A 15475-nucleotide genomic window follows, 5' to 3' on the forward strand; every position below is an offset into this window, starting at 1 on the left:
CTGAGGGTTGTCACCCCTCTAACTGGGCAAAGAGGCACCTTTTTAACATGGTGATTCTCTTTATTGAGCAGGGGGAGAGTAACCGGCCCTGAGAGTAACCGGAGAGCTGGTCTTGTGGTAGCAAGCATGACTTGTCCCCATAGCTAAGCAGGGTCTGCCCTGGTTGCATCTGAATGGGAGACTAGAAGTGTGAGCATTGTAAGATATTCCCCTCAGGGGATGGAGCCACTTTGGGAAGAGCAGAAGGTTTCAAGTTCCCCCCTGGCTTCTCCAAGATAGGGCTGAGAGAGATTCCTGCCTGCAATCTTCGAGAAGCCGCTGCCAGTCTGTGAAGACAATACTGAGCTAGATAGATCAATGGTCTGACTCAGTATATGGCAGTTTCTTATGTTCCTAGGTTCCTATCCACCCCCGGCACAGTACTTTCAGTGACTGTTGCTGGTGTCCATCTTGTGTTTCTTTTTAGATTGTGAGCCCTTTGGGGACAGGGAGTCATCTTTCTTACTTACTTACTTATTTATTATTTCTCTCTGTAAAACCGCTTTGTAAACTTTTGTTGAAAAGCAGTATATAAATATTTTGTTGTTGTTGTGCAACCTAGAGTAGTGACTTGGATTCAGACCCTGAGGAGACAGAGCCAGCACTAAACCCAGCTCCAGACTTTGACACTAGGCCAGAACCTGAAGGAACCCTGGAGACAGAGTTTTCCAAATAGCACCTTCGGAGCACAAGTGTCCTGAAATAGGACCCTCAGAACTTCAGCCCTCTGCAGAGCTGGCTCCTCCCACACAATCACACTCCTGAGTATCTGCCTACCAGTGCTGTTAACAAGCTAGACTTGGGAACATAGAGAACTGCCTTATATTATGCCAGTCCATTGGTCCAGCTAGCTCAGTATTGCCTACAATGACCAGCAGTGGCTCTTTAAAGTTCCAGGCAGTAGTCTTTCCCAACCCTACCTGGAGATGCCAGGGACTGAACCTAGGATTTTCTACATGAAAAGCAAATGATCCACCACAGAGCTATGGCTCCATCCGCAGACATGACCAGATAGACCAGAGGAAGAGGAGGGCTAGAAGGCTGCCCCTTAAAGCTTCCACTCTCCAGGCAAGCACTTGTGGAGCCCAAGAGGGGTACTGAGCTCAGAGGTATTGAAGAGCTCAGTCTACCTCCGACTGATGTTGGATCAACTTGCTTCCTTGGAGCTCTCCAAGGTCCTGAGGGCCAGTCTTGCCTTGAGGGCAACTAGGACAGAACTTCTTCACACCCTGCAAATTCACTGCCTTAAAATGGGGCAAGGACCATTAGCCTAGAGGGCTTAAAAGTAGATTACTAGCCTGGAACACAAGCTCCCAACTTAGTAGAACAAGTTAGCACAACATCCTTGCACTGAAGTGACAGGTTTGCACCAGTGCAGCAAATATGAAAAAGCTAGAAATTGCATAGATTAAGTGTAGGCAGAAATGAAGCCCCAGGGAATTCAGAAACCCAGAAGCTAAGCAGGCAGTCCATCACTGATTAATCCTAACACTTCTTGAGTAGAATTCCATCTAACCTAACAAGACCAATCTCCTGCTCCCCAACTAGAAGTTAAGTGGCTTCTAGCCGAGTCACTTCAACTGCTATGCAGTTCTAAAGCAAGTGCTTAAAAACTTTTAAGCACACGAAAGTCAAAGAACTGAAGAGCACAGTACATAATAAGCTCAACTAGAATCTACGTTGCCTCTATCAGCAGGTGAAAAAACACCTTAAATGACTCAAGAGAACTAACGGCTACCCAAGGATTTGTGGAAAGACCTTGATAAAGTTCCCTTGTCTTATAGAACCTGGTTGAGCTTCTTTGGAACATTTTCTTTTTTCCCCCTTTTTGTCTGTGATGATTTAATGTGTTGTGCATTATTTCACGTTTTACCGTTGTGTGGTGAGCCGCGCAGAGAACAATTCGCTATGGGGTAGCTAATAATTAAGTTGTTTATTATTGTTGTCGTCGTCTTTGGGAGCAATGCTGGCTGACACAGTGCACAACGTTCTGTCTGCCTTTTATTGCAACATGTGCACACAGCACTCTTGTGAGAAACACAAGAATTATGTGAATTCAGTTGTGCAAGAGATTGCCATTGGAAATAATGGCTGTGCACCATGCAATTGCATTTAAGCACATCTTGTGTCTTGCCCAAGAGCACTCCTGTGCACCTGAAGGCATGTTCTGTTAAAAAGCAGACAGAATGTTGCACACTCTGTCAGCCCCTGAATTTCACTTCAAATGTCACATTTTTGAGATGGCAGCGCATTAGTCAACATCAATGATGCAAGATCCAGAGATTTATTTAGATCTTGCTAATGTACGCAAATGGAGTCAGGTAAAATTAGTGAAGCACGGAGTTAGAGGAAAACAATTTCCTGGTAGCAAAAGTTACAGGAAGATAAGTGTATTGTGACATAAACACGTTCAGATCATGGGCTATTACTGCATGTTCACATATATTTAGAAACAGCTCCGTGTACTGCTTATTGTCTTAACTACCAGGAGTCATATAAGTGATGCAAACTAGGGTAATCTATGCAAACTAGCTCGATTTGCATCAGTTATCCAAGCCACATCATTCTGCTTATTTTAGTAAAGAGTTTGAATTTCAACTTTTAAAAAAAATTGGTTCCTCAAGTGTCAGAAGCACACATCTCACTGAACGTTAACACAACTCTGTACACCCCAAATTTGTCACCCAACATACATAGTTGATCTGCTGGTATCAAATGTTCTGAATATATGTTTACAGGTTAGCCCAAAGTGAACATAGGAAGCTGCCATATACTGAATCAGACCATTGGTCTATCTAGCTCAGTATTGTCTTCACAGACTGGCAGTGGCTTCTTGAAGATTGCAGGCAGGAATCTCTCTCAGCCCTATCATGGAGAAGCCAGGGAGGGAACTTGGAACCTTCTGCTCTTCCCAGAGTGGCTCCATCCCCTGAGGGGAATACCTTGCAGTGCTCACACATCAAGTCTCCCATTCATATGCAACCAGGGCAGACCCTGCTTAGCCAAGGGGACAAGTCATGCTTGCTACCACAAGACCAGCTCTCCTCCCTTGAAACCACTTGATGTTAGTTTTGCAAACTACATTGTAGTTCTATCAGTTACCATACTGTATTGTCCTACTTTCTCTGTTATTCTGTGTTGCTGTTTTGTTATGGAGTGTGTGTTTGTATTTTAAGCTGTTTTGACAGCATTTGGGCAAAATACAGAGCAAAAAAAGCTACATTAAAAATAAAATATATTCTCATTGTGATTGGTTTAAATATTTATTTAATTATCCCAAGTATCTCTGGAGTGGAGAGTCATTCAAAATAAGGATACCAAGCAGTGTGCCAAGGAGCGCACGTATCCAGTTTTGGCGGTTTGGTTCAAATTCGAACCAATAGTTTGGCCGAACCGGTTTGATCCAGTCTGAGGGCTGATGTTTGTAAAGGGGAAATCACATGAGGATTCCCCTTTACAAGCAAAAGGGAATCCCACCTTTAGGAGTTTTCCCAAGGCCAGCTGGAGGAGGGGAAGGCGAGAGGGCACTTTATTAGTGCCGGCTCCTCTAAACCCTTGGCACACCTCCCAGCAGTGTGCCAAGGAGTTGCAGCCAAGCCCAGCTCCTTGATGAAGAACCAAAATAATATACATACATTTACCACATTTGCACTTCTCATTTTTAGGTATGCCCTTAAAGCATCTTAGAATATACACATTTTTTTAAATGCATCTAAAGAGGCCCGTGGTTCAGCTGCTAGTAATTAATGTTTAAATGCACGTACTGGCTCCTAGATGGTAGCAATAAATGGAAAGCAACTGCTGGCTAGGTCCACATGGCTTTAATTTAGGGAATCAGAGATTCAGCTTTGGTTAATCTGTTCCCTACACTACAGATGGGCAGGGCAATTTTGTTTATGTTACGTACACATATCCTGCCCCCAACCCCCACAATCAACAAGGCTAAAAACAAAGTGGGTTGTATAATCTGTACAGCTAGTTTGCATCTGCATGGATGCAGAAGTGTCCATTTTTCTTTTATTGGCAGAAAAGGTTCTTGCCTTCCTTAGGCATATTTTTTCCTACTGCATCCAAGTGGGAGCAGAAGTAGCTGCCATCTAGATGGTCCGTGCCTATTTTTTAAAATTAATTTTTTAAAGGTGATAACTTGTTTCATCAGATTATGTTGCCTATGAAAGATCATGCCAAAATAAGTGTTTGTCATAGGGATGTGGAGAAACAAAAACAAAAAATAAAAATCTATGACTTTTCATTCAAAATCCTTTTTCGAATTTCACTTTGGAGAAGTTTCATTCCCAACCCTACAGCAATGATTGATACATGAATCTTCAAATACATATGCACATCTTTTGCACATATACCCTGAGCATGCCCACTGATAATTTTTGCAGATTTAAAGCTAACTAAAATAAAGTATTTGGTAAGAGGGCTATTGGTCTTTTAAAGAAATCTTCTGTGCACTTATGCAGATTTGAACTCAGTCTCAGACTTATTTCCGAGTAACAATATTTAGGGCTGGGTTCCAGATGGCCTGAGTGGAATACGTTTTCATCTTGTATGACTCATTCACATACACAAATCAGTACTTGATGCTGCAATTATCAAATGTCCATCTGAAGCTGCCTTCAACCAAGTCAGACTCATGGTCCATCTAGCTCTGTATTGTCTACAGTGGCAACAGCTCTGTGGTCTTTCCCAGTCCTACCTGGAATTGCCAGGGACTGAATGTGGAATCATCTGCATGAAGCTATGTGCTCTATCACTCGATTACCGCTCCCCCCCCAGCTGATGAATATGTATTAATGGTCTGATTTTCATGCATCTGCTCAACTGGCATTAACCTATCACTTAATGCAACTTTGGGTGGATTCTCATGCTCTGTGTAATTTAAGCGTCATGGGAATCCGAGACTCCCAAGGCGCATGCACTCCCACGGAGCATTACGTGAGAACTCAGAGATTACCCAGAATCCCATGGGAAATGATGAAGTTATGAATGTCAATCAAGGTCAGAACTCAGCTTCATCAACATGAAGTTCAGATCTTGACTGGAGATCTTCACTTCATTGTTGCCTGCAGCGTCAAACCTGGAATTTCTGGCAATTTATGGGTTCTCGCATCATATTCCATGGGAGCATGTGCACCTTGGGAATTTCAGATTCCCATCAAACTAAAATCATGTGGAGTGTGAGAACCTGCCCTATATATGAAAGACTGAACTCAATACAGCTTGGAATTTTCAAAGCAATCAAGTAATATTTGTTTCCAATTATTGTTCCCAATACCAAAATCTGAGTTCATACATCTTCCACCCCTCTCTACCCATTCATCTCTTGTTGTAGGGAGATGTGGACTCAAGCTCTAATTTTCAAAGCATGCATGTGAAAAAGATGTTCAACTCACAAGTGTTTCTTATCTCCCTCTTGGTATCAAACACTGAAAGCTACTCCAAGACATGATCCCCCACAAAAAACATTTGTCAGTATTTTTCACCGATTTAAGTTTACTTCCCAGTTAGACCTATTTAGGCTCTGCAAAACACACACACACGCCTGAGATCAATGGAAATTACTCCCAAGGTATAAAGAACTAGTACACTTTTAACCAGGAAGACCTCAGTTCAAATCTCACCTCTGCCATGAACACATTGGCTCAATTCACATGTAGCAAAACGAAGGTGAAATGAGAGTTTCATCCTTCCTCCTTTTGCATGCTCAGATTCAATTAGCTACTTTAATGCAAACCACAGTTCCCATTGCTTCCAAACTGGCAAACTACGGTTTGATCCAGGTTTTCAATTCTAGAGAGCAAGCACAAATCAACGTTTGCTGGTTCAGCTGTAACAGCAAACTATAGTTCGCACAAAATAGGAACAAACTGGATGTGAGAGTTGAGGGGAACCTATGGCACATTCTAGAAGGACTGGGAACATTATATCTGAACTTCCTGCCATGAAGCCTTTTCTTCAATCCATATAGGTTGCAGGGGATGATGCAAAGCTATCCACTATCCAGGCGGCATAGGTGCAATGCTTGCACAAGTGAATCGAGACTGCAAGAGTCTGAGAGGTCATTCACACAATCAAAAACTGTTCTACTTGGGTTTGGGAGCTGTGTGTGCTCCACGTTTTTGGTTGTGTGGAAGCAAGGTAGGAGGAGAACCTGGGTAAGAGCGATTGTGTGGAAGCAAGGTAGGAGGAAAAGCTGCCCAGGTTTTCCTCCTACCTTGCTTCCACACAACCAAAAATTGGGAACAGACTTGGCTCCCAGACCTGGATAGTGACAAACACTTTTTGGTTGTGTGAATGCCTCTGAGTAACTCTGAGCATCCACTCAGCTATGTTACCTTCTTGCATGTATGTATATCTTTGTTTGTGGCACTAGTGCAGCATTAGTCCAGATGTCAGGCATTAGCCAAAGTAGTGATTCTCTCTTTATTGAGCAGGGGGAGAGCAACTGGCCCTATCCATCCCCAGCACAGCATCCCTCCTGTGACTGTTGCTAATGTCTATCTTGTATTTCTTTTGCAGATTGTGAGCCCTTTGGGGACAGGGAACCATTTATTTTATTTATATCAACATGAACTGCTCTGGGAACTTTTGTTGAAAAGTGGTCTATAAATATTTGTAGTATTTGTGCAGGGCTGTTGCTGGGATAATGTATGTGAAGCACTAGGAACACTCAAAAGCACTATTATTCACACTCTTAGTCTTATTACTATAAAATGGGGAATTGCAGTATATATTAGTAATGCTATCAAGCTGGGATGAAACAAAATGTGAAACTGAGGAGCAATATATGTAGAGCATCTTTCTGGTGGCTCGGCAGTAGTAATTATTGAAATAACTTGTGAACCGAGGCAGTAGTAGTTTGTCGTTTCAGCCATTATCTGAAAATTTCACTTATAAATGAATAATCCTGCTATGGCTGAGAGAGACAGTCTGGAACAGTCTACTGAAGCATTCCCATTAATATGTCTCTCTTTCTTCAGATTTCACAGTAAGGTGTACATATTTCTTCATATTCGGGAAATCTGCACCTTTTAAGTCATCTCATTATAGTAGGCTTCACGTTCCCAAGCATGAAAATATAACTCTTAAAATTACAGGGCAACAAATACTAGATATCTTGAAATGCTGGGCTTTTTCAGAAACACTTGGGACATACTGCAGGAGAGTTACTAAAATTATGTCACCTGTCTTATTGAATAGCTTAATTGTTTTATGAATATTTTGATCCAAGTCATCTGGGTTGTCTTCTGTTAATTTTGATGTTAAGACAGCCACTGATGAATACGCTTAGGCAGAAAAGTAGGGGTGTGGGGGGGAACAATGAAAGAAAAGTCCGATTAATGAAACTTTAGTACATGTACAGCCTGAGCCAATTCATGCTTACTCAAAAACAAGTATCAGTTCAATGGGACTTACTAACTTACATACTGTACTAACCCCTGATAACATGGGAAAGAGGCACCTTTTAATGTGGTGATTATAGCAGGGGGAGAGTAACTGGCCCTATCCACCCCCAGCACAGTACCTCCAGTGACTGTTGCTGGTGTCTATCTTGTGTTTCTTTTTAGACTTTGGGGTCAGGGATCCATCTTATTTATTTATTATTTCTCTGAGTAAACCGCCCTGAGCTATGTTTGGATGTGCGGTATAGAAATCAAATGAAATAAATAAATAAATAAATAATAAAATAAAATAAAATAAAATAAAATAAAATAAATACAGCCTTATGCTGCAATCCAAAGCACACACAGGGGGTAAGCCCACCGAGCTCACAGAACTTCCTTGTGAGTAAATAAGCTTTCAACTGCACGGTTATCCGTCTAACATACTGGCAATTTTCTTTATTTACTCACTACATCATAATTAATACAGAGAATATCAGAAGCAAAGAGAAACAGTTCTCTTTGATAGACTAACAATAAATTTGAGCTCACCTCTTTTCCAAAATTGAAAAGTTGGCTACAGACAATAGACTGTGCGATTATTCTTATCATTTATACACAATAATCTGAGTTCAACATGCTACCTGTTAACCACTGAAGGATACTATAACATATTTTTATGTAGCAACCTCTGCCTCCATTTATCAAAGAAAGCATTCAGCTCTAACTGGAGTAGCATATGTGGAGGCATTATGCTTCTTCAAAAGCCAGGACTGGAAAAATATTTCAAGTCCCTAGCAATCAAATATCTTCTTTTTCTGCAGCATGCTCTGTGTAGCGATATCCCAGTTTTGCAGCCTCACATATCTACGTGACAGGGGCTCAGATTCATTCACGCCTGTCTAAAGACACTTCTCAAAGATTAAGCTTGCCTTCTGCAATCCTAAACACATAAACTTGGATGGGAATGCCATAAAACTCAATGGAATGGGAGGAGAGAGAGAGAGAGAGAGAATAAGGGTAATCTCATGTACTACAGTCCTGGCTGACATTAGAAATTATGGTTGAGCTACTAACGTGTTCACCTTGACTTCTGACACAGTACAAGCAGACATTATGGCTTCTCCCCAAGGTCAGAACTAAGATTTGAGCACCTTCAGTATTTCATTAACTCAAAAATGAACTATTCCGGCATATATAAAGAATAAAATCTAAATGGTGCTTTTAAGAGGCTGCAAAAGTGTTTCAGCAAACACTAAACATTCACAGCAAAATCCATTGCGCAGAAGAAGAACAAAGCCCTTTCATCCTATCCATTAATTTAAAACTCTGTGAAGTTAAGAAGAACATATTTAGACCTTTGGACACCTATGACATGTTTGTCAAATGTCCCTAAAGTTGTGTTGAACAGTAAAGCCAAAAAGAAAATCCACTTGATGAACTAGGACCTGCAGACTTTGAGAGAGCATGGATTCCACCCTGATCATTTTGCACAATGCCATGAAGAAGCTTCCCTGACATAAATCAAAGTGGTGGAAGAATGTGATCTGTGGATTGCTTCCAGAGACAGCTAATGAATTTAACTGTCTTTCCAAGCATCTGTTTCCGAACAGTTCTTCACAGTTTGAGCATCAAGAGGCTTAAACACACTGAAATGATGGGTGCCACTGCAGTTAGTTTTTGGTAAGTTCTGGATTCCCATCAAGCCAAGTGAACTGAGCTAACCGGTAAAACATCAACGGTTTTTCAACCACAGTCAGGTTTCTCTTTCACCACAACAGTAACCCCCAAGCACAGCATCTTATTGTTCACCATAGGAGGGAACAACAACTATGCATTTATTGGGATGAGAGTAAAGGGTCTCATGGGAGTGAGCATGAATGGTCTCCTTTGCTAAGCAGGGTCCATCTTGGTATACATTTGGATGGGTGACTATATGCGAGCACCATCCCTTTAAGGGATGGGGCCATAGCTCAGCGTAAGGGCACCTGCTTTGCATTCTGAGGATCCCAGGTTCAATCCCTCGCATCTCCAGATAGGGTTGGAACTGGGAGACACACCTGCCTGGGAGAGCCACTGCCAGTCAATGTAGACCAGGGATGCTCAATGTTGGGTCCCCAGATGTTACTGGACTTCAACTCCTGTAATCCCCAGCCACAGTGGCCTTTGGTCGGGGATTACGGGAGCTGAAGTCCAATAACATCTGGGGACCCAATGTTGAGAATCCCTGATGTAGACAATACTGAGCTAGATGAACCAATGGTTGGACTCTGAATAAGGCCAATCCTAAATTCCTATGCACAGGGGAGTATTCAAAGACACTACTCCCCAAACAGTGATCCCCAACATGAAGACTCCAACTTGCTCCTGCCCAGCCCCACCTTGGATTCTGTCTCTTGATCATGCTCAAGAATGAGCATGGGAACCCCGATTTATTTATTTGTTTTACACAGCATGGAATATGCCCTGTCCCAGGGCTGAGTCTCAAGGCCTAGCTCCGAAAACAGATTCTGGTGCTGAGTACTGGTGGGCTGCTGCAGATACAGAGGCCCTATAGATACCAAGTATGGCTGTGTGATATTTAGCGATATATATTTAGAGTACATAAGCAGCGGGGAAGAAGCGTCGCTAAACCCACTTCCCCACTCACCGCGTCAAAACTGGCTCCTCAAGCTTCCCACGCTTCTGTTTCACAGGCCAAAGAGGGCGTTTCTTTCATCACACTCTAGCGTGACCAAGAAACACAACTCGGTCTGGGGTTACGGGGACAAGTAAATTGCGAGGACAGAGTTCTGGTAGAGGCAAATGCTTCCTCCAGCCATCACCTCTGGCACATAGTGCTCTGGCTCTCACAGATGGGAATGGATGGAGGTCCAAGGGAGATTGCATCATGCCCCTTTACAGCATATAAACCCTCTCTCCACGCCTGGCAAGGACGAGCATTTTGCTAGTATGTAATATTTCCAGCCTACTAACAGAGGAGAGCTGGTCTTGTGGTAGCAAGCCTGAGCTGTCCCCTTTGCTAAGCAGGGGCCACCCTGGTTTGCATTTGAATGGGAGACGACAAGTGAGTACTGTAAAATATCTGGGGCTGCTCTGGGAAGAGCACCTGCACGCTTGCATGCAGAAGGTTCCAGGTTCCCTCTCAGGCCTCTCGAAGATCGGGCTGAGAGAGACTCCTGCCTACAGCCTTGAAGAAGCTGCTGCCAGTCTGTGTTGACAACACTGAGCTAGATGGACCAATGGTCTGACTCGATATAAGGCAGCTTTCTATATTCCTAGGACTCCTTTGCTGTCTTTCTTCAGCCTACCTGGGAAATAGCCCAGTTTTTTTTACTAGTGAAATGAGTGCTTTCCACCATTCCTGAAAGGTTTATATAAATTACCAAACAACTGTCAGGGGTGCTTAACTATAGCCCTCAAGCTGCTGTTGGACTACAACTCCCACCATCCCTGCCTAATGGCCACTGTGGCTGGGAGTGATGGGAGTTGTAGTCCAACAACAGCTGAGGAGCCCAAGTTTAAATTCTTCCCTGTCTAAGACCCTCAGGATGCTGGAAGTTCATTGGCAGCAGTTTAGACCAAGATTGTACAACTTTGTAGTCCAACAGCAGCTAGTCGGCCAAAGTTGTACCATCTTGGTCCAAACCCCTGCAAATGAACTGCCAACATCCCGAGGGTCTTCAATAGGGAAGAATTTAAACTCGGGCTCTTCAGCTGATGTTGGACTACAACTCCCATCATTCCCAGCTACAGTGGCCAATAGCTGGGGATGATGGAAGTTGTAGTCCAACAACAGCTGGAGAGCCAAAGTTGTGCAATTCTGGTCAAGGCTGTGCATTGTGCCCAGGTGAAGAGCAATCCAAGGCTTACCAATGATCTGATTTGGTCTTCTGCAGCAGCCTTTGGAAGTCTGCACACACAGAACTCCCTGACCTGCACTGGCAGCAATGACCAAAAGAGGAAGTGAAAACGGATCAAGTCCAAGTTGGACACTTGGGAGACTTTCCTTTCAAAGGAAAGAGTGGCACCCAGCTCAGTCATCCAACAGGCACCAGCAACCCTTAGATTTGAATGGGAGACTACTTATGTGAGAATGCAGGATATTCCCCTTCGGAGATGGAGCCGCTCTGGGAAGAGCACAGGCTTGCGTGCACAAGGTTCCAAGTTCCCTCCCTGGCATTCTGAAGATAGGCTGCAGGAAAGAGTCCCTCTCAGCCCTTGGAGAAGCCGCTGCCAGTCTGGGTAGACAATACTGAGCTAGATGGACCAGTGGTCTGACTCAGTATAAGGCAGCTTCCTATGTTCCTAACAGCTTCTCAGCAGGGATGAGAACCCCCCACAAGGAGACGATGCACATCACTAGAGCGCAAGGAGCTCCAAGTGATGCGCTAAGGGTCCAACTACATGTTTCGCACCGATGCATGCAGCAGACTCAAATGGCCTTCCCTCCTCCACAAAAGGGCACTTCACAACGGGGCAACTTCGAGCAGAGAAGCAGCAGCCAGAGGGAGTGTTTAACCCTTTCCCAGACAGTTCTCTGCTCCAAAGTGGCCCTTCAGTTGCTCCCACCCCCTACAGGGCTCCAAATGCCTGTTTGCAAGAACACACACATTTGGAATCTCATAGCATTAATTGGGGAGGGGGGACAAGATTGGAGCAGAAAAACAAGGGACAGGAGAAGGGTTCAACATCTCCCCACGGCTATTTCTCCATTCCAAATCACCCCCTGTGACTTTTCCTAGGGAAAGGTCCTACAGGTTCACTTTTTAAACCTCACTTTCCCCCCTAAAAGTGACTTTTCCTAGGGGGAAAAATGGGACATCAAGATTTGGTTACACACATATGTAAGATGTAGTTAGTCACCTCATAACACAGTGGGAAATGACTTGACTAGCAAGCCAGACGTTGCTGGTTCAAATCCCCGCTGGGTATGTTTCCCAGACTATGGGAAACACCTATAACAGGTAGCAGTGATATCGGAAGATGCTGAAAGGCATCATCTCATACTGCGCGGGAGATGGCAATAGTAAACCCCTCCTGTATTCTACCAAAGAAAACCACAGGGCTCTGTGGTCGCCAGGAGTCAACACCAACTCAATAGCACACTTTACTAGTTAGGCCCTAAAAGGTTGCCCAAAAGCCATGGGCAGAATTGAGGGGTACCGAGGGACTCCCAGGGCCGAAAAGAATCAAGCAGCAGTAGAAACTACCATGGTCACAAGGAAAGGGAGAAACTGCTGCCTCCAGGAGCAATTCTGAGAACTAGGCATATGAGGGAGGCTTCAAGCAGGATGAAGGGGACATAATTCAGATCCACAGAAAACTTGCATTGTGGGTTCTACTATTAAGGGTAATTGAGAGAAGTGGTAGGAAGAGGATATATGGAAAATGAAGGCATCTTGACAAGAGAAATAAAAGTATTCCAAATCATGGCAGCATGATCTAGAGGAGGAAAAGTTCAAGTCAGGGAAAGCTACTCAGAAATGTCAAAGAAAGGAAATTCAGTTTATTATGGGGAAAAGTGTAGGTGAAATAGAGCCAGCTGAGATTTCTAAAGAGAATCCGTCCCCGCAGAGGAAGAGAAGAGGAGGGCACAAGGCACAAACTTATCCAGAGCACTTATCCAGAGAATAGATTCAGAAGAGAAGAAGGTTAAGCAGTCGGTTGATTTGGGGTGCCATTCAAGGGCAGACAGAATGGCAGAAAGATCTGATCCATAGAGCACAATCTATTGGGAAGTTCTCATCCACAAGCCCCCTTGAAATGAATAGGAGCTGTGCAAGGCAACGCTCTTGCATAACTCCTGTCCCTTTCAACAGGACTTGTGGAGGAGATCTTCCAAGTCGATTGTGCCCTCTGTCTACTGGTGGGGGTGGGGGCAAAGTAATAATTGTTTCCCCTCCTATCTGTTTCCAAAATCTAACATACAGGACCCAGCTCACACAGCCAGAAATGCACTTTGTCCCTTCTATGCCCCCCCTTTTTTTTCTGGGGCTGCCCTGGGAGGGGGGGGGGCTGCTAGGTGGATTTTCTACCTCAAGCCCCAAAATGTCTTGCGCTAGTACTGTGCAGGATCGTAACCCCGTCTTACCCACCCCCATTCTAGTAGCTGCGACTGTACATCCTTTCAGTGTGCGCTTCTGGGCAAAGTGAAAATAGGACCTCGAGAAAGTACAGACACGGAAAAGTGAAGCCCGAGAACTACCCGCGAGCAGCGTCGATGAGTCGTCGTCCTGACGCCGGAATTTAAGCAGGATCGGGCAGAAAAGGATCGCGAGTGGGAAGCCGGGGGTAGAAAGTAACGTGGCGGCGGCCGGAGCGGGGACCCAGAGCCTGGGGCAGCGCTTTTCAGCTCCAGATCATGAACACCGCTATGTGTGTGGTGGTGGTGGTAGTGGTGGTGGTGTGTATGCATGGCGCGGGGGGGGGGCAACTCCGGACCCACCCACCCCCATTTCCGCAGCAAGCTATTAGAAATCGGAAAGGCGTTCGGAAGAAGAAATCCCTGCACGGAAATGAAAGCAACGTGCAACTCGCGTGTCGAGCGTCACGTGTGACGACGGCACACGCGAAGGGTCCCCCACTTCCACTCCCTCCATTTGCAAGCACAGCATAGCCGGGCTACCCGCAGGATCCTCCCCAGGCGCCTCGCGGCGCCCTACCGCCAGCCCCCACTGCCTGCCTGCCTGCCTGCCTGCACACCTGGCCGCGGCCCGGGCGCCTCGCATTTACCGTGGGAGCGGTGAGGCGGCTGATGCTCTCGCCTAGGGAGTCCAGGTTGACCCGTCTCCGGCGAGGTGCCCTCCTGGAGCCCGCGGAGGCTGAGGCTGCCGCTGCTCCCGCCGCAGCCGCCGCCAATTCCAACCGAGGCGCGGCGGCGGAGACGGGGGTGGTGGCCCCCGACTGGGAAGGGGGGCTCCGGCTCCCGTTCCAGCACAGCCTGGCCACGGGGCATTCGCTTTCCTCCTCCGGGCTGGTCTCCAAGTAGTCCGAGCCGAGCGAGCTGAAGGATTCCGAGGAGATCTTGCGCCGGGACATGCTGCGGCGGCGGCGGCGGCGGCGGGGCTGCTACTGCTCGGAGACAGCGAGAGGAATCGGCGAGGAGCGGCCGCGGGGTCCCGCAAGGCTGATCGGGCGGCGGCGGCTGCTGCTCATTGCTAAGGAGCCCAGCCCTGCCTCGCTTCCTTGCCGGAGAGCCCACCAGCGCTGCTTCCCGCTGCTGCCCGGCTGGGAGGCTTTAAAGCCGACGCCTCCGTCGACAGCCCTCCTCCTCCTCGCCTTCTGCCTGGCTCTGCCTCCCCCTCGCTCCTCTCCTCTGGCGCTGCTGCCTGCCTGCCTCGTTCGCTCCGCCTCCATTCGCCTCCGCCGCCGTCACGTGCTTGCAGCGGGGAAGGTTTGTCTCGCCTCTGTCGCCAAATTTAAGGGGGTAAAAAGAAAAAGGCGTGGGGGGGGGGATGCAGTCCACGGCAGCAAAAGCTTTCTCGGGAGACAGAGGCAGCATCTTAAGGCCCGCGGATCGCCTGCAGATCATCTAGACCTCCGGTACTTACCACCGCTGCAGATCCATGTGGTGCCCGCAGCGCGTTAGACGCTGCATGGGACGCAGAAGTGACCGATGGGCTGCTTCTGGTGTCCACCGTTAATCCTCCATAGAATGCAACATGCAGTGACGATCGGCACGTGTGAACGGACCATCACGGATCTTAGGGAACAAAGAGGCCGGCCAGGCTTCCCTATGAACCTGCTAGAGCTCTTAGATAGGCTACCGCCTAATAGTTGCATATTTAGTTAATTGTGTAGCTCTGTTTATCATCCACGAACATGGTATTGGACAAAGAATAAAAAGAAGAGCCCTGCCTCCAGCTGCTTACAGTCTAGTGAGGCAAAGGAAACAAGAGAGTTAGGAGAGGGAAATGGAGGCAGAAAGAAATGGAATGTGCTATAAAAGGGAAATATGCAATTAGTTCGATTACACATGCTTAATCACAGTGTAATGGAATAACCGCATATTCTCCCCATGTAATTTATTTGTTCCTGTATGG

General features: G+C 46.0%; 1 protein-coding gene across 3 annotated transcripts in view; it reads right to left on the bottom strand.

Moving 5' to 3' along the window:
• The window catches only part of GUCY1A2 (guanylate cyclase 1 soluble subunit alpha 2), a 237455-nt gene extending 222642 nt beyond the window's left edge, over positions 1-14813 (bottom strand). For 2 of the 3 annotated variants that reach the window (XR_008319186.1, XM_053307939.1), the window contains exon 1: positions 14166-14813. Coding sequence is in view for 2 of the 3 variants with exons in the window: in XM_053307939.1 (XP_053163914.1) it covers positions 14166-14471 (306 nt within the window). In the remaining variant the exon portion in view is untranslated. The remainder of the gene's footprint in view (positions 1-14165) is intronic. The other variant, XM_053307940.1, reaches the window with a different exon arrangement.
• Between the last annotated feature and the right edge of the window lie 662 nt (positions 14814-15475).

Source organism: Hemicordylus capensis, chromosome 3 (assembly GCF_027244095.1).
Source record: "Hemicordylus capensis ecotype Gifberg chromosome 3, rHemCap1.1.pri, whole genome shotgun sequence".
NCBI classification, from domain to species: domain Eukaryota; kingdom Metazoa; phylum Chordata; class Lepidosauria; order Squamata; family Cordylidae; genus Hemicordylus; species Hemicordylus capensis.